This window comes from Sarcophilus harrisii, chromosome 2, assembly GCF_902635505.1.
Source record: "Sarcophilus harrisii chromosome 2, mSarHar1.11, whole genome shotgun sequence".
NCBI lineage: Eukaryota > Metazoa > Chordata > Mammalia > Dasyuromorphia > Dasyuridae > Sarcophilus > Sarcophilus harrisii.
This window is the reverse complement of record NC_045427.1, coordinates 89,329,060-89,349,758: the sequence shown is the minus strand read 5'-3', so window position 1 is coordinate 89,349,758 and position 20,699 is coordinate 89,329,060. Positions and strand designations below refer to the sequence as shown.

The window sequence follows — 20,699 nt, the reverse complement described above, 5'->3', positions numbered from 1 at the left end:
GTTATATAAATTGTATAATCTAAGTAAGCAAGGAAATGTGAAGAAATGAGGAAAGGAGTAGAGAACTAAACTGTGTTTTGGCTTTTTCCTGCATGTTAATGTGCCTAAACCATCTGCTAAATATCAGCAAGTTAGCACACTAGATTTGTAACCTTGAATAGGTGACTTTTTCTCCCGAACTCAGGTTCCGCATCTGTAAAATGAGAGAGTTGTACTTCATCTTTTTAAGCTGCTACTTCTAAATCTTGTGATCCTAATGGACCTCAATTCCACTCTCCAGGACTCTAAGCCATCTTTCCTTTTCAGGGTCTACTGAACATCCTAGGATAATTATTTGTTCATTTTAATTAATTTATTCAATTTTTATTTTGCTACCTTAAGGATCCTCTAACCACGGTGTTCAATACTGCTAAGAACTATAACACTACATCTACAATGTCACCAAGATAGCCAGACATTTTGAACACATCTACATAGCCATCCTAGGAAACAGAGATCCAGAAATACTAGGTCTATGTATGCATGAGAGAGTTAAATGTTTCCGTCTCATGTCCAAATGAACCAAATTGTAGAGAAACAGACTAAAAATACTAACCTTCAGAGAAAAAAACAACACATTAATTCAGTAAGAAAGAGGAAGGAAGGAATGATTGAACATTTTTATTATATCAACATGAGCTTTAAAAGAAAACAAAATGAAAACCACTATGTCATATTTCTTTTTCAAGGGTGAAATGTTTCATTCTTACACAAAGAGGGAAAATTCTAAAGTCACTAAACTAAATTCAGATTTTTACAATCAATCAGCTCGACTATTTTCAGGCTCATTGTCATCAAGCAATCTATTCATTTATGGGGTTAATTTGATTTACTCCTCTTTCTAGCAGCTCAAAATGGAGTGCTTTTTGTATAGTTAACCCACTTGAGAATGCTCTCTCTTCCTCTGTTTCTCTCTGTCTTTATCTGTCTGTCTGTCTCTCTCACTTTCTCTCCTCTTTCTTTTTCTCTTTCTTTCTCTCCCTCTCTCTTTGTCTCTCCCTTCCTTTTGGTATTTCCCCACTTCCTGAACCCAGACTCTCAAAGGAACAACAAACAGCAGATATAATCTGATTACACCGACTGAACCCCTAGAAAATAACAAAGCTTCATACACAAAGTTTAGGACATAGTGTTGTTCAATATCAAAAGGGATTATGTTGTATATGAAACTGCTTATATCCAAACAAGTGACCAGTTTCAAAATCAGCAGCAGCTTCCTATTCCTGCAATCTGTGTTATATATCCTGAATAGAATTACTACCCCAATCCAAGGCAGAATTCTCAGTGGGACTTATTGCCAAGTACCCACATACTTATCCACTTGGATAACAAATGGCTCCCATTTCCCAACTGTTCCAAGGAAATGCTACCCAATATCTCAGCAGGCTACAGACAACAGTTAAGAGAATCATGATTTGTATTAAAAACACAAGATCAGGAGCAGCCATTTGCAATCTAGTCAACTGTTCAGAATGGTCATTTTGAGAACTGAATTAATTTTTAATTCTAATACTTAGAATATTCTAATAGGTGCTATCCCAGACAGTCCAGTTCACAGATTGTGGGAACATTTATTTAGATCAGACCTGAGGGAAAAGCAGAATTCAAAAATCTGACAGTATCACAACTCCCCTCATTCAGGTTTCTTTGCAATTATCTTTTACCTACTTGTCCCTAGGAGATAACATTTTACTTTTAATTTGTAAATCTAATTGACTCTTCCTGGCTTCTTGCTTGAGTTCCTATGTCACATCTGACCTCCTGTCATTTCAAAGGTCAGAAGAATTTTACTAAGAAGACCATTCCCTAGCACAGAATGTTAATTTAACACTAAGTAATGAATATTTAAGGATCCTCGTAAATGAGTAAATTAACAATTATGCCTCGGCATACCGCTGTTAATGGCATCAACCTTTGCCTTCCCGCAGACTCTCAGGCTGGATTTTAGCGTCCCTTTTTGTTTCATTCTGCACACTGAATCTCAAGATTTTCCGAAGAAGAAGGCTGTCATTGTGAGGAAAGAACTCTGACAGTGGGATGCCCAAAGATAATTGCCAACTTGTGAAGCAGGGAGGGGCAATTAATTGAGTCATTATCTGAATTTATTTCCAAGTTTAAATATTCATTAAACCCATTTGAATCAAGATCTAAGTTCTTTGTGGGCATAAAACAGGCTTAAAAAGAAATGGTAAAAAGATTCCAACTTAATTCCTTAGAACTATCTGACAGGGAGGATGGAGCCCACTTTTTTATTGTTTCATGCTAAACAGATCCATGGAGTTAAAGAACTAAAGCACATCAGATGAAAAATAAATGGCCAAAGGAGAAATTAGGAAGAGAATGAAGGAGGGAAGATTAATAAAAAGGAAGTTGTAAACACATAAACAATTCACCCCTCACTTCATCCAAGATGATTTTTAAACATTAATATTTGAATCCCTTGAGTCGGAAGAAAGCCCCCTGCCTGTTGAGAGTAGTGACTGTAAAGGATATGTATAGAAAGGCATGGATAAGAACTGCTGGGCAGGAGAGGGTACAAATAGATTTAGATGGGCACCAATGAAGGGAAGTACTTGTATAGATGAGGTCATGGAATCACAAAAAAAATCTCAAATCAATAACACTTTTTAAAATACTAATACAAATGCAGTTAAACAGTTAACTAATTTATATTACTTTATCTTTACAACAAAAAGCAATAAAAACTGCTTACTTATGCAGACCACCAAGAAATAGAAAAAGAAAAAAAAATGTTTCATTGAACAAATAGATTAAAATGAATGCTATACATATTAAATAAAATATACAGAAGTAAGTTTAAGTCAAATAGATAAATGTTGTCTAAGAAAATGTTAGACTACTTATTGCTTCAATAGGTGACTTTAGCAGATAATGACAAATAGCTTTTAATAATATTTAAAACTGAACTGTAAGTGAAGGATAGTCTCCCTGAGAGACTTTCTTTTCAGGATATTTATGTAAAAACACAAGATTAATTACACTTGGAAAACCAGCCTCAAATGTGGGGGGATAAAATCAGAAGCAGAATAAAATCTGCTAATACTGTGGGATTTTCAATAGATGTTCAATGATTATAATCATTTTCTAGTGTTTTAGAAGTATTGAATGTAATACTTTATATCTTATGTATCCAGTTCAGAATAATCTTGTAATTTCCTTTCTACTTCCCTTACGTTTAACTTCCCCAAGGGAGAAATATACATATATATATATATATATATATATATATATATTTTTTAGCTATGTGAGTTGAATTTTTCTTCACTTGAGGTTTATCTCAGGGTTTTAAAAAAATAATAATTGAGGCTAATAATTTTTCCATATTCTTAGTATTTCAACTTCAGAAGAATAACATGTTTTTTTAAATAATCATTTGAAATCACTTGCTTATTTTAACTACTGTCCAAAATAAGACTGCAGAGTTATCAGAGCTGAGAAATACAATGGGCACAACATTAGGATTCCATATTAAAAGGAATATTCTCTCAAGGAAAAGGTCATTCATTTATCTTACTGACTTGCCAGTATAAAAGGTTTCTCCACATGGATGACTTCTTAGGTATTTCATACATTCACAGAACAAATCAAAAACCATACAAGTTCTGAAGTGGGTAAAGAATATAAAGATATAATCATTAGAAATTGCGTAAAATATTTTCTAAATATAGTCAATTCTCCATTCTCCTAAAGACCATTCAGGAAAGACATAGGTCATTTAAATCCATAATCCTGCCATACTTTGCTAAAGTGCTTTCCAAGCATTAGGCTACAGAGGACATAGAAGCAGAGGACCTGAATTCAAATACCAGCTCTACCATTTGTTTGGACTTTACTTTCTTATCTATAAAATAAGGGTTTTGGAACAGATGAGAAATCATCCCCTATGTAGTAGAAAGTCCAGATAGTATTATCCCCAATTTATAGAAATGAAAATTGAGGCTCCAAGAGACTGAATTGATCAGCCCAAAGTTATAAGACTAGCGAGTAACAGAGTTGAGATTATAACCCAGATCTCATTGCATTTGCCAGTATACAGCCTTAATATCCATTTTACATTATGGTTTCTATATTTTCTCATTCAAAGCCCTTTTCCAATGCCATTTGCAAGAAGTTAAATTAATTGGTTTGCATTTAATCTCCCCATTCTCTAATAAGAGTACCAAAAGGAAAATAGGCTAAAGGAGCAAAAGCAATATTTTGGGATAATTGTCCCAAAGCAGTCAGACAATGAATAGCCTGGAGGAATACTCCTTTGGATCATCTAGCTGCTAAATCATATTCATTTCCTTGACCAATACTGTGAAGTCGCAAGGAAAAGCCAAAGCCTTGTACAAAGGAGACTAATTTTAGAAGCAATCACAAGGGATATGACTCTCTTGAAGGTATCATTGAATTTCTGATGGATTTCAGATGTTTGTGAGGTTTCTCCAAACACAAAACATGGCTTTTGGTCTTTGCTATATTCTGAATAACACAAATGTTCACAGTGGAACTTTTTCAACCTACTAGCTAATTGTAGCTGGATACCTGCATTGGGTAAGAGAATTTCCTCATCTGAGAGTCCCTTTTAACAATAAAACAAAAAGTTCAATAGCTATTCCTATCCAATGTAAGTCATTTGTTGGAACTTATTATTGTTATTTTCTCTGAAGTACACATCTAAAGAAGGGGTCACTCTTCTTCATTGTCAGGTCTTGTTTCTTCTACTGAGTTATGCAGTCTCCAGCTTTATCTGGGTCTTCTCCATCAATTTTAATCCATTTCTTTTCTATTTCAACCTGTGGTACAAAATAAAACATGGGATATATTAATAAAACACAGTTACAACACCTAATCTTTGGCTACTTGTTAGATGGGGGTGTATTTTATGGGTAATTTAAGCATCCACTACTTTTTTTTAAAGATGTATACAAGCCACATTATGTGCTTATAGATACTAAGCACAGACAAGCTTCTAGGACATAACAGTTAGGGAAGGGGCCTTACCCTTCACAGTTAATCCATAAATACAATGTTTCACTAAAGTATATATACTTAAATGTCTATAAGAGATTTATCCATGTAGCTACAGTGATAATTTATGCTACCGTGGGACAAAATCAGTGACATGTAATCTGATCATACTAATTGTATTATGCACCCCACAGTGATAAAAAAAAATAGCAGAACTAAATCTGATATTTAAATGAATTTTAAAATATTATTGGAAAGTATGTATTTAGAAATAATGGTTAAATAAAAGACAAAAAGATATGAAATTTTAAAAATAATTATTGGAAAATGGGAAATGTTATTTATGTGCAGAGATAAGAACAAAACAATATATGAAACATTAATACAAATTTCAGGGTAACATAATAAGAAAGTTATCTACATAATTATTTACCTAGATCTGTTGAATAACTGGAGGAAGATAAAGTTTAGGAATATATAGTTAAGTGTACGTGAAGAGGGGATGGGAAGAGGAGTACAAGGAAGTATGTACGTGGAAGATAACTTGAATATTGTAAACATTTGCTTCCTTTGACTAGGCTAAATAATATCTTAACATAATATTGTATTCATTCATTCAACATTTATTAAGCACTTACTATATACAAATATAGTGGCAACTGATATGGTATACAAAGACAAAAATAAAAGTAATCCATATCTTCAAAAAGCTTATATTTTATTTCCTTTTACAGTGTATGTATTTTTTCTTGAAACTTCATTATTTAATAATTATTCAATATTAAACATATTCATATTTATGGTACTACTCTTTGTCTCAAACACTATTTACACTTACATATATAAACATATAACCACTTAAGCAATTCAAGCAAAGCATTTAAAATTAAATTAACTGACACGTCCTGTAACCCTAAGATGGATCAAAAGAGCTTAAGACTCACCTGGAAGTTATAGCAAGCTTTCTGAACAACATGTTTCTGGGGCTGGACATCACTCTCTATGCCCACAGACTTCACTTCTGTCTTTGAAGCATAATTGTTAAGCATGACAAATTGAACTGTAGCAAATGGGTACCAATCAGAAGGTATTTCTTGGTCCGATCCAAGTTCTAGTTTGTATGACAAACTATGGGGATGATCAGGACCTTAGGAAATAAAATGGCAAAGGATTAGTCAAAGTAATTGCCTCTTTTTTTTTAATGCATTAGATATTTTTACCTTTGTGCAACTAGCCAGATCCAGAAGCAGAGGAACCAGTGTAAATTTGATATAAGAACAAATTATCAGAAATTAATTTGTGTTAATTGAGAGAAAGTCAATCAAGGTTAAGCATAAATTATAGAATACTTCTTTTTTTTTTTCCAAGATTACTTGCTAGAAATCAAGGAACTAAGTAACTTGCAAATAAAGTGTTTCCAAATAGAAGTCCTGCTGGGTCTGTTTTAATAAATTGATGATTCTTTCATAACAAATAATACCATTTGCATAATTTCATTGTGCTAAGTAACTTCAAAACAGTGCCTACTCAGAGAAATATATTTCTACAATCTTGCTTCTACCATCAATAATTTGTTCCACAAACTTTTTCTCATACACCATGTAGAGAAAAACTTTAGCCCAATTCTCATTAAAACAACAAAAACTGAATCAGTGAAGTCAAGTCTAAGTGATTAAGATTTTGTTGCATTTCAGAAAATTAGATGCTATCCCAAAAATGTTCTTCATAGTTTCTTCCCTTCTTTTTTCAAAGCTCACAAATATATGGAGTAAAGGATTATGTTTTTGCCCTTAGTATTTGCTCTAATATTTGTTTTTTAAGCCTGATGGTGTGTGTGTATACAGAAATTTTTTTTTTATTTAATAGCCTTTTATTTACAGGATATATGCATGGGTAACTTTACAGCATTAACAATTGCCAAACCTCTTGTTCCAATTTTTCACCTCTTACCCCCCCCCTCCCCTAGATGGTAGGATGACCAGTAGATGTTAAATATATTAAAATATAAATTAGATACACAATAAGTATACATGACCAAAACGTTATTTTGCTGGTGTACAGAAATTATTGTTGAATAGCCAGCATTAACAGTGATCTGATCTTTTTGCAAAAGATCTCTGGTTTGCATTAGCAAAATCATCTACACACATCAAATACGGGTGTTGCCTTACTTAAAGTAACATATTGGATGAAAAGGCATTTTAGCAGACTAGACAGAATGGAATTCCTGCTTCATTGAAATGACAAAGATGGCTCTAGCTGTAAAAAGGGTATGTGACTTAGGGTATTAAACCAAGTCTAAAAAGATCTGGCTTATTTCCTGAATGACAAATTGCCTGTCATTGCTTACAACCTTGACACCAGCTGGTTATATATAGAGTCCCTTCCCCCAGAGAGACAACAGGGAAACACCCAAATACTAATAGTCAGGAGAACAGATGAAACCAGGAGTGAAGGCCCTGAGACCAAGAGAGTTCTACCAAATTAAATACCCCATTTTTTCTCTCTTATTCCTGATTGGCACAATGAAAGGGACTGTCTACTCCTCCTCCATCAGAGTTTCTTAGCCAGTTCCATGGATGGATTATAGGTGTGGGAATTTAGATGGGGAAAAAAATTGCATCTTTACTTTCACTATGATTAGTTTCCTTCCAGCTATTGTATTTTGTACATTTAAAAATATCATTCTGAAAAGAGTCCATAGAATACAGCAGCCTACCAATGGGAATCCATTTGGCACAAAAAGGTTAAGAAGTCCTGCCCCAGATGGATATATTGAGAAAAGGCTCTGGTTTCTTTTGTCTGCTTCAACATAAAACCCCAAAGAACCCAACCCTGCAACAGTCCTCGATCTCACAGAACCAATTATGTCCACAAGTAGGTCTTTATTTCCCAGAACCAGACAAAGGCTGGTAACCAAGGATTGTAGTAAGGCAGAAGCACCCATCTGTGTCCCTGTATCTTTCTTTTGTAAATGAATATCCCTCCAGTGGTTTATGCTATTAATATTATAAATAGTACTAACATTAATAATAATATGAATACTCTATGTAAAGGTGAGTATGGCTATGTTTTTATTCCCTTAAGTTCAGGACTGAAATAATACAGTTCTGAAATACAGAATTGAAATAATACAGGCAATTATTTTTAGGGAGAATGAGAACATTCTGAAGCTAGAAGGGGTCAACCTACCTATGAAGCAACAAATACTTACAATTCATCTACTGGATTTGGAGATCTGGGACGCAGAGCAGAAGAGAGATGCGTTCAAATACTATCTTAGACCAGTTACAACCTGACAACCTCATTTTTTCCCAGTTTTAAAATAGGAATAATAATACTTGCACTGCCTACTTCATAGGGATATTGGGAAAACTTTGCAAGCATTTGAAGTGATACACAGGGCATCCCAAAAAGTCTTAATGAAATTTTAAGATAATAAAAAATAGCTTTCAAACCTAAAACTGCACTAAGTAGTTTTAGTAGTTTAAATTCTTAGTTTTAGTTTTAGTTCTTTAGTTCTACTTCTTTAGTAGTCTTTAGTTCTGCACTAAGTAATTCTTAGTAGTTTTGGGAACTCTACAAACATGAGTTAATTTTGTTACCGACCAGAGCACTGTGCGAGATTGGAAGAAATGTAAGGATATCACTAATTTCTACAGTCATTTAGTAAATCAAAGCTACTCCACAGAGATAACAAGTTTGTCTCATTTTAAAAGACTCGCAGAGAAGAAATTCCACACTTTATTCTATTATTTTAGCTATCTATATCCAAGACTCTTTGGTCTATCCCAAGTCTCTCTTGCTTCTTTTACCCTTGGTGAAAATGGAAAGGAACTAGTCAAAATCCTTTCTAGTCATCAGTTAAAAGCACTAAAGTACCTACTATGTGGCAGGCACTATACTAAGAACTGGATATACAAAAAAAGGTGGGGAGGAACAATCCATACTTTCAAGGAGCCTAACAATCAAATAGAGGAGACAAAATGCAAAGTTCATTATATATATATATATATATATATATATATATATATATATATGGTATACATTACATGCATGTATACATACACATATGTAACTGTATAGATTACATGTTATATACAGTACATATAGTGTCAACCAGACCAGAGCAGGTCCCTAACCTGTGGGTGACTGGAGCTGAACAATGCAGGCTAGATTCAGCAGAGTCAGGAATAAACAGAAGTTTAATTTCACAGGGAGGAAAATGGCTTGCAAGCAAGGACACACGTGCTAGAGCCCTGCTCCTACTGGGGGGGACTTGATGCAGTGTCAGTATGTATACCTATGGCTCCACAGTGAGCTGCAGCCCTGACAAAGACCCCTAACAATAAGACAAGTTTTATTCCTAGCACAGCTTCAGGACCAGGACACGGATGCCGCAGATGCTTGTCCAAGCTCGGGACCACCTGCTGCTGATGTCAAACGGGGGATTTTGCTGTGACCGAGATCACCCGGAGGGTGAGCACAAAGGATTGTTGTTATGTCAAGTCGGCCTGTTTCCTGGGCCTTATCTCTTAATATCTTGAAATATTTTATACATAGCTGCCCACATGTATATATATGTATATGTATATATACACACACACATACATTATATAATATAATATACATATGTGCGGTTATTGTAGAATATATGTGCATATATAAATTATAAATAATATACAGAGGGAACACACTAGCACCAAGGGAGATTGGGAAAGGCTTCTTGAAGAAGGTAAGATCTAAAGAAAGCCAGAAGTGGAGATGAAAAAGGAGGGAATCCCCAAGGAAAACGCCTGGAGTCAGGAGACAGAGCATTTGGTTTGAGGACCAGCCAGGAGGCCAGAATCAAAAAATATGATCTTCATAAGAATAATAAGTGAAAAGCCTAGTTGTGAAGTCCCCTAGATGACTAGGATGCCCAAAGTATTGACTTGGCTCCTGGGGGGGGGGGGGAAAGACTGAATGAACTTTTAAAATTTCCTCATTTTCTCAGCAGTGTAATTTCACAATAATTGAATTTGTGCCAATAATTAGTTAATCCAGTTTTGCTGACAAATATCCTACAAATCATAAAATGTTAGAACAAGAATTCTAAGGATAACAGAGGCTGACTCATTTTACAGCAAACTGAGGCACAGAAAGGTAATGGCCTTCCAAGGACACACACTGAATTGGTAGGTGAGCCATGAAAAGAATCTAAGTCTTAGAATACTTAAGTTTTTTGAACTTTACCCTACATTTAACCATATTTGTAACTATAAGTCTACATATTCAAACAAATATATATATATACATATATATAACATTTTAGGGAATTTATTATTTTCTAATTTATCAGAATTAAAATTTATCTAATTTATTCAGAATTTCTAATTTATCAGTGGCAGCTAAGAGACTATCCAGAATCTCTTGCAACTATCCATATGGGCAATAATCTATTTTACATATGTTTAAAAAAATATGGGCAAGAGTTCTCATAACTTTCACTAAGGTAAAATTATAATCAAATACAAATTTCTACATCCAGTTCCCAACATTTTCAGCCTTAAATTAGAAATTTGAGACAATGAGATCGGTTCAATAAGTTAAAAAAAAAAAAAAGAACCTTGAAGCTTTCCATCTTTACTCAAATTACCTAGAATTAATCCCAGAAATAAGGTACACATCTTTCCAGGCCTACTTCTAACTCAGTTCTTCTATGGGTTATTTTGGTCTACAATGATCCCTCCTTCTTCCATCTATTAGACATATGGCTAATCCATTCTTTTGGCACTCATACCCCTTGCTTCAACTTATTCTACACCCTCTCTTCTCAATTCAATTCCAGGCAACTTCAGGATCTTACCTTTCCTGAGGCACAGTGCCTACAGGAAGAGCTCAATACATATTTACTGATTACCTAAATTATTGTTTGCACATGTTGATTTTTTATCTTCTTTTATATTGTATACAAGTCTCCTTCATCACTCCATAAGTGGGGAAAAGGACAAGAATCCTAGGCCCTTCCAGGTGGTAAAGGATGATTAAAATACACTTCCAGATCAAGCTTACTTTTCTTAAACTCAGCTAAGCCTTTAGAGCCATTTAATTCTAAACCATTGCTACTCCCATGATCAAAAGCGAAGACTATCAGGTACCCCAGTCCAAGAGGTTGTGTGCTTTCATGGACAAAGTGCTGAGTCAAGAGGACTCAAATGGAAACCTTGAACATGATATTACTCAGCTGTTGACTGCAGGGAGGTTACCTAACTAAACCTGAAGCAACTCTTGCGAGTCCTCAGTGGACTGACTCCTGATCAAATCAATCGTTATCTACAGAAAATGGAAGAAGAGTTCCACATTTATTAGTTTTTATTTGGATCTACATTACTAGGAATAGTCCAAACATGTCTTGGGACAATGTTAAATGAAGTGCGGTTGTAAATATCAGAAAACCTAGGTTAAGGAGTGGGTTGGTAAATATTTCAAAACCAGTTCTGGGCAGGCAGAGGAGAATGGAAAGGAAATACACGCATGGAACATTAAATTTAATCTGCCTTGTTAACATTTTCTCCATCACTTTCTTCAGTCTAGACAATCAACAAAACAATCAGTCAAGTCCTGATTTGTAATGCTTGTCAAAGGCATCAGGGTTATATTGAAATTTTAATAACTGACTTTTTAATAAGTTCAATCTAATTATATCACCTTTGATCATATACTGTCCCATATATATATATATATATATATATATATATTTATATATAATATTATCATACTAGTTAATCATCATGTTGTATTTACTTGTGTATAAAAATTCTGTTTTTTAAAAAATCATTTTAGTGTGGATGAAAATAATTTTTAAAAAACAAAGAATTTTTATACACAAGTAAATACAACATGACGATTTATTAGTATGATAATGTATTTTGTAAAAATAATTCTGACATGTTAACCTATTTTTTGCATTCAGCCCATATGACCTAACCTGGTTAGCTGGTAACACATTATTTTAGATATAAGACTTAAAAGAAAAAAGAAAGAAAAATCCAGAAGGAGAATTTCTCCCCTTAAATTTTCTATATATTTTTTTAATTGGGAAAAGTGTTCTCCCAACTTTTTCTGCTTTTTTGAAAAAATTAGCACCTCTAATACCACAAAGAGAAATAACAGAAACAACTATTTATCCCAGTGATGGCCACTAAGGGGCACTCTTTGGCCTGATTAATGACTGCTCTCAGCGTTCCTTTAATTCTGAGACAAACCCTGCTCCGTACAATTTTAATGTCTTACTATTGCTAAACACACTTTTCCTGGTTATAAATAAAAGAAAGAAAGAAAAGAAATCTAAATTACAGGGGTAATAGATGATAAGCCAGAATAAAAACCAGTAAGAAAACTAAAGAGAAATTTAATAGAGAAATAAGTCAATAAAATGTAAAGAAAAAATTGTAAGTTTTACTTATAAAGCCTTTCCCCCCCCCCTTTTATTTAAAGAAACAGAATAAGAAAAAAGAAAAAAAAAGGAATACATAACAAAAGAGAACATTATCGTGCCCAGCAGAACATGGGGAGGCTTCATAATATATAACAACAAATACCAGTTCAATAAAGTGTGTATGTATGTGTATGTGTGTGTGTATACACACACACATATATATATATATATATAAAAATATATATATATATATATAAAAGAAAAAAGCCATATCTACATATCTGGAAGAAATTATATTCATGAGTGTCCATTTTTACTTCCTTATAAATTGTTCTTGTGTTTTCTGTGACACATCTTTTCTACTTTATTCTTTTTCCCTTTTTCATCCCCACCACCACTCTCAAGCAGGCTATAGTTAAGAAAGGCTATATTTATATACACATACACATCTCTTTCCTATCTCTGCTGACTCTGCTTTAATTCTGCTCCTAACTTGCGCTTCTATTAGTTAACCTCCCCCCCACACCCATATATCCCTTCTTTGTATTTTTCCCTCACCCTTTGCTTCCCTGTCCACCAATCCCTCCCCTATTTCTTTATAAATTTTGAAAGGTTCTATGCTCTTCATAGTATATATGTAGTGTTGCCTATTTAACTCATTCCCAATGTGAGTAGGTTTTCAGAACTACAAGCACTCTTCCCCCCTTTAATCCCTCTGTGTCTATTCTTCCCCTTCATTTCATTTGTATAACATGATTACTATTTTTACCTTAACTCTGCCCTAATTTTTCTTTTGAGATGTCATATTGCTAATGTCAATTTTAAACATATGCTATATATTTCCCATGGGAAAAAAATAAAACAAAACAAAAATTTTATCTATATTGAGTTCCTTGAAATTGAGCTTTGATATTGACTCATATGTTAAATTTTCTATTAAATTTGGGTTTGGTTGATAGAAAGTACTGAAAATCTGCAAGTTCATTGAATGTCCATTTTTTCTCATCAATATTATAGATAATTTTGCTAGATGTTATATATTTAGAACAGGCCTAGTTCTTTTGATAGTTGGTAAATGTGATTACAGGATTTGTGGTCTTTTATTGTGGCTGTTGATAAATCCTGTACAATTCTAATTGTAGCTCTGGTGTATTTGAATTGTTTTTTCTTGTTTCTTGCAAAATGTCTTCTTTGATCTGGGGGTTTTGAAGTTTGGCAGTGGCGTTCATATGTGATTTCCACAAGTTGTAACTGAGTGGATTTTTTCTATTTCTATTTTCTCCTCATGTTCTATTGCTCCAGAATAATTTTCTTGGATTATTTCTTGCATTATTATATCAAGGTCCTTTTTTTTGGTCACAAATTTGAGGCAGTGCAATAATTCTTATATTTTCTCTTCTTGAGCTGTTCTCCAAATCTGTTGTTTTTCTTATGTTTCACATTCTGTTCCATTTTCTCTTTCTTTATAATGTTTTGTTATTTCTTGATCTCTAATAGCTTCAATGGCTTCCCTTTGCCCAATTCTAATTTTCAGAGTTATTTTCATCTTTGAGACTCTATCTCATTTTCTAGTTAGTTGACTTTTTCTTTATAATCTTTGTTTGTTTTTGGATGGTTTTTATCATTTTTTTTCTTTTTAGTTTTTCCTCAATGTTTCTCATTTGATTTCTAAATTCTTTTTAAAATATTTCTATAAGTTTTCTCTGGACAGGGAGCCATTTCACCTTATTCTTTGGAGCAGAAGTTTTTTTGTTTTTTTTTTTTTTGTTTTTTTTTTTTAACTAAATTGTCCTCCTCTGAAGATGAACCCCAGTCTTCCCTGTTCCTTTAGTAAGTTTCTATGGTAGGGTTCTACTTTGTCAATTCATTTTTTTAAAAAGAGGTATTAGTGTAAACACCTCTAATCATGGGATGGGGGGTGGAGATTGGTGCCTCTGGCTTCACCTCAGCTCTCCCCTCAGACCAGGAACCCCAAACCAAGAACTCTTCTCTCCAGCAAGTGCCCACAGCCAGCAGCATCCCTACCCTGCTGCCTCTACACTCACCAGGAGCTGGTTCCTTGTCACCCAGGGCTGAATCTCAGCAGCACAGCTGGGCCTGATGTTCCCAACCAGCCCACGTTCCCTCAGTCTTCCCAGACTCAGACCCCAACTCCAGTCAAGGAGGCAAAAGTCTCTGTGGTTCCTGCTAGGGCTCCCCATACCCAGGTAGTCAACTTCCCACTTGATGTTTCTGAGGCTAGCCCAGAGGTATTTGCACTTCACACTGGTTAATCCCAGCTATGCTTCAGATCTTCTCAGGTTGTACCTGAAGGACCCCTATTCTGCCCCAAGTCTTCTGGATTTTTCACCAGTCTATGTTTGCTGGGAGGTGCAAATTTGATCTCTTTGTGGGAGAAATTGGGAGAGCTTGAAATTTACTTCCCAGAATCTTCTATTTATAAAGCCTTTGAGAAAATGATAAAAATAGTAATTTCCTTTTTGCTTCCTCAAACCCATTCCATGAAACTTTCTGAGGTGCCCAGTTCTGTTCCCCATCAAAATTTGTTCTCAGAAAAGATTTTGATGTTAGTCATTTAAAAAGTAGTATTAACTTAAATTAGTATGTTACCTCTTCCAGAAAGATGCACATTTTAAGAAAGGCCAACTGAGGAGACATCAGCAATTAAAAATTAATATACTTATTTTCTCATCTACATAATTCTTTATGAGAATGGCTGGTCTATGTATGAACTGGAAGTATTCTTAGAGAATTAAAGAATTGTCTAAAATTTTCAAGAGCAGACTATATCTCAGCCTTTTTTTCAGTCGTGTGCAAGTGTTGTAAACAGCACTGGATTTTTAAAGGCACATGAATTCGTGTAACAATTAAAAAATTTTAAAGGAGGATCCAGTGCTGAATCACGAGTTTAGAAAACAAATTAGTCCGTATTGGGCTGACTTAGCATGAAAGCTCTTAGTTATTTAGGGCTGGCTGGCAGTATCCCTAGACTGAACACCAGGAATTTGCTCTTGGGACACTTCCCCCCATTTCGCCTTACCATGCTCTTTATATATTCCTCTGTCAGGAATACAGTTCACATCATAATTCACACATTTGTTTTTGTCCGAGCCTGGGCTCCTTTTCATCAGGACCTGTTTTTCTTGGCCTGGTTCTACAAATGTTCATTAGATCATATTTATTTATTTATTTTTAAACCGAAAAAGAATGCCCTTGATCCATCTTTCTTTGAAGGAAATATTCCATTTTAACAACACCTCTAACCTTGAAATGGGAGAAGGCTATGTGGTAGAGTATAGAGCACTGTCCTGAAGTCAGGAAAACTCGGGTTGAATTGGCTCTAACACCTACTGGCTCCTCAGGCCCCAGGCCAAGAAGCACCACCACAGGGAATTTCCTCAGACAAGAAGCTCCATCTCTCACTCACGGCCTTTTCAGTCTCTGCTTCTTGACTTCTCTGGCTTCCTCCAAATCCCCGCTAAAATCCCATCCTCTTCCTTCACACTAGTGCCTTTCCTGTACCTGGTTTATTTGTAGATACTGGTATTCATCTTGTCTTCCCCATGTGAGCTCCATAGTTACAGAGACTATCTTTGTAAATGCTTAATAAATCCTTACTGACTGACTGATGAAATCACAGATCTAGCCCTAAACCCCCCAAAATTTTCCCAAAGAAAAAGGACCATGTTTATCACTCTCAAAAACAAAACAAAGCAGAGTCTTCAAATCTCCAAAAAAAAAAAAAAGTTTTTTTTTTTTTTAAGTGATGATGGCCTAACCCCTTCCTCAGCAAGCAAATGAAAGAGAAAAACAAAAATTGGATCTACTTATGTATTGAACTTTGGCATATTAAACTTCATAAGTATTGATCCCAACACACTGGAATTATGAGAAGACCAGGAGCCAATTTGTTCTTGTTATCAGGAAATTAGGTTCACAAATAGCCTGAATATCAGAATTTTAGGGAATAGGGTTGACTTTCTATGGAAATTTTCTCTATCAGCAACAGAATACAAAGAAAGAATGATTAATGAGGGTTAACAGGGCTCAGCAACCAGAGCACAAAAAAAACAGAGCAAAAAAAAAAAAAAGGGTTGGGGGGAAGCTTTGCCGAATCTGGCCAATGGAATTTTCTTTCTACAGAGAGTGTCTGGGATTTGTAGACTGCTCAAAATGTACTGTAATGCTCCAATGGTGACCTACAGGAGGAAAGCCACTGAGACCTGGGAGAGTGGTAGAAGAATTGGCCCAGAATAGCAATCACACCATAAATGCTGGGTCAACCAGCAGGGCTAAGAGCCAAATAGCAGGGAAACCAAGTTGGAAGACCACTAGGGGAGAAAACAGGCCTCTAAATTTCAGCACAAGGTGTCAGAGGAAACAAAACCTCATTTGTCTCACCCTAATTCTGGTTCTGCTTTGGAACCAAAGCTTACTGGCCTACAAAAAATCTCAAATAGACTCAATTGCTTAGGGGCAAATTGAAATGTCAACTTGAAAGGAAGTTTCTAATATAAGAGATCCAGGGTCTTTAACAACCTAATACTTATTGAAAATATTTTTTTCAGTGACTTAAAACAAGGAATAAATGACAAACAACACATTTATAGATAACACAATTTTGAGAAAGATAACATGTTAGATAATAATGTAATAAATTTGCAGCTGGAAGTAAATGTGGAGGCTGCTCCCATTTTACAGACAAGTTAACTGAAGCAGAGAAGTTAAACGAATTGCTGAGATTTATATAACTAATAAGTCTGAGGTAGGATTTGAATTCAGGCTTTTCAAATACCAGATTTAGGCCCTTTCTACTACAAAAGAAAGCCCATCACAAGAGGAGAGTCAGGATCCAAAAACATCTTCATAGATGAAAACATTTAGCCAAATCTTATAAAATCAAACACAAGAATAAATGTAAAGTTTTACACTTGGGTTAAAAAAATCAACATCACAAGTACAAGATGCTGGCTAGGCAGTAATTTGAAAAGGATCTCATTTTAATGGACTTGGAAGCTTATAAGCTGTCAAGGGTCCAGAGGCATGATGAAGAGAGTGGGAGGTTTATAGTCAGGAAGACCTGAGTTCAAATGCAGCCTCCAATATTTACTAGCTGTGTGATGGTGGGTAAGCCATTTAACTTCTGCTTGCCATAGCTTTCTGGACTGTAAAATGGGAACAATAATAGCACCTATGTCCTAGGGTTGTTGGGAAAATCTATGAGATAATACCTGTCAATCATTGGCACATAGCAGAAGCTACAAAGATGCTCATCAATGTGAAAGGATTCTGGGAAAATGGTGGAGCAGGTCAGTAAATTTCAAGCTCTCCGGATCTCCCCCACAAGCAGAACAAACCTAAGAGTTCACCTAAGAGTGAACAAAGGCTGGTGAAAAATCAAGAAGACAAAGCAGAATAGGGGTCGTCCAGGGATAACCCAAGAAGATCTGAAGAAAGATCCCAGACTGGGGATTAACCTGTATGAAGTGCAGACCTCTCCAAGCTGGCTCCCCTGAAACGCCAAGTGGAGAGCCAGGGGGATAGCTGGATTGGGCTGGAGCCTTTCGCCTCCCAGAGGGGATCTAAGCATGGGAAAACTGAGGGAACCTAGAAAGGCCAGGCCCAGCTGTGCCGCTGGGAACCAGCCTACCAGGTGAGTGCAGGAGCAGTGGGGCAGGGACATTGCAGCCCTCAGAGGAGCACGGAGCTCTCGGTTTGGGGTTCCAAATCAGAGGGGGAGCTGAGGTGAAGCCAAAGGCACCATCCACTCCACCCCAAGATTAGAGGTCCCATCACTGATACTTTTCACTTTAAAAAAATGAATTAGCAAAGAAAAAAACCCAACCATAGAAACTTGCTAGGGAACAGGGAAGACCAGGATTCATCTTCAGAGGACAGTGAAGTAAAAAAATCTTCCACCCCAAAGAGTAAGGTGAAATAGCTCCACGCTCAAAGAGAATTTATAAAAGGATTCAAAAAAGAATTTTAAAACCAAATGAGAGACATTGAGGAAAAGCAAAATAAATAATTAATGGATTAATGAATAAATAAAAATAAGTGAATGAATGAGTAAAATAAATAATGATTAATAAATAAATAACATCCAAGAAAAACAAGATTATTAAGAGAAAAAACTAACCAAAAGGAGATACAGAATCTTAAAGATGAAAATAACTCTCTGAAAATTAGACTGAACAAGGGGAAATCAGTGATGCTATAAGAGACCAAGAAATAACAAGATAGAATATCAAGAATGAAAAAATAGAACAGAATATGAAACATAAGAAAAATGACAGATCTAGAGAACAGATCAAGAAGAGAAAATATAAGAATAATTGGACTACCTGAAAGCTGTGACCAAAAAAAAGAACCTTGACACAATAATGTAAGAAATAATCCAAGAAAATTGTCCTGGAAAAATAGAATGGGAGGGAAAAGTAGAAACAAAAAGAATCCACTCAATCACCACCACAAAGAGATCCTTTGTGGAAAACACAGAGTAATATTATTGCCAAATTTCAAAAGCTCCAGATCAAAGAGAAAATTTTGCAAGAAACAAGAAAAAAATAATTTAAATACACTGGAGCTACCATTAGAATTGTGGAAGACATCAGCAGCCACAATAAAAGACTTCAGGTCCTAGAATTATATATATATCAGCAATCAAAAGAACTAGACCTGCGACCAAAAAATTATACCAACAAAATTATCCACAATATTGAATGAGAAAAAAATGGACATTCAACAAACTTACAGATTTTCAGGACTTTCAACCAAATCTGAACTCAATAGAAAATTTAATATCAAAGATCAATTTCAAAGAAGTTTTCTTGGTCAAATTGTTTGTTGTTGTTGTTGTTGTTTTTAATAAGGAAATGTATACCATAAGTTTAAGATTAACATCAGCAATTGGGTAGCTCAAAAGAAAGATTGGGACAGAGTTGAATATGAGCTGAATCTAAAAAGTAAAACCATCTAAGAAAAGGTAAAAATAGTAATTATGTTACACAAATGGGGTGCAGAGAAAGAATAGAGACATTAGAGCAGGGAGAAGGGCTCCTAATTCTGAAAACCTGCTCACATTGAGAATGGGTTCAATAGGCAACACCATATATACACAATGAAAAGTACAGCATCCTCTAAAATCTATACAGAAATAAGGGAGAAAGGACAGAAAGAGGAAGCAAAGGGTTGGAGAAGGGAGGAGATTAAGTCATAGCAAGGCAAGTCAAGAAGCAAAATTATAATAGAAGAGTTAGCAGGGATAGGAAAGAAGAGATATACACAAATTGCCCAATATGGATTAGGAGAAGAATTTATTAGGAAAAAAAAAAGTATGGCTAGTAATCATTGATCTTAAACAAAGTCAAACTTAAAGATTCAATCAAGAGAGAAATCTATATTACATGTCAGTCATACTAACAGTGTTTTAGATGCATGTTTATATATGGATAAATGTATATGTGTGTCTGTGTCTAAGTGTATGTAGGCATGTTACTAAATGTATATGTACATATATATTGTATATGTGTGTGGGTCTGTGGGTAGGTAGGAATGTATATATATATGTGTGTGTGTGTGTGTGTATGTGTAAATGGCACAGATAACAGGATGTGTATATATATATATATGTATGTATGTATAAAATGTATATACATATGTGCGTATGTGTATATGTGCTTAACTGCTTGGGGAAGTTGGGGAGATAAAAGAGGGAAAAAAATAAACTAAAAAAATACACAGCACAGGACAAAAAATAAGCTACAAAGAAGCAAAGAAAAGATGGCCATCCATGAATATAATTCCTTCTACTATTATACATATATATATATATATATACACACACATATATGTTTATATGTGTATATATATCCTTCCTTGAATTGATAATCTATTGTTATATATTTTGAGTCCTCCTTGATGTTCTGCTGGGAATATGACAATATACTGTTTTGTTTCCTTTTCTGTTTTTATTTTTTCTATTTTTTTTAAATAAACAGAAAATAATTTTTTTCAATGCTAAAGGCAATGATGATGATGATGATGATGATGATGAAGATGATGCTTGTGGTGAAGGTAGTAGCAGTGCTAATGATGATGATAAAGATTCAGAAGCTCTTAGAGTACATTATAGGAGCCCAATAGTATGGAATAGGAAGGCAAATATTATGTTCAGTTTGAGTTACCAAATTTTAGGAAGGACATCAATACTCTGGAAAGTCCAGGTTTACTATGACCACCAGCATAGTAAAGGGTTAAAAAAAAA

General features: G+C 34.8%; 1 protein-coding gene across 1 annotated transcript in view; it reads right to left on the bottom strand.

Annotated features, from left to right (window-relative positions):
- Positions 1–2,684: 2,684 nt before the first annotated feature.
- STON1 (stonin 1) overlaps positions 2,685–20,699 on the bottom strand; it is a 62,610-nt gene continuing 44,595 nt past the window's right edge. The window contains exons 3-4 of the mRNA XM_031950456.1: positions 5,958–6,160; positions 2,685–4,838 (exon numbers count right to left, since the gene is read on the bottom strand). Coding sequence (XP_031806316.1) covers positions 4,764–4,838; positions 5,958–6,160 — 278 coding nt within the window. The 3' untranslated portion in view covers positions 2,685–4,763. The remainder of the gene's footprint in view (positions 4,839–5,957; positions 6,161–20,699) is intronic.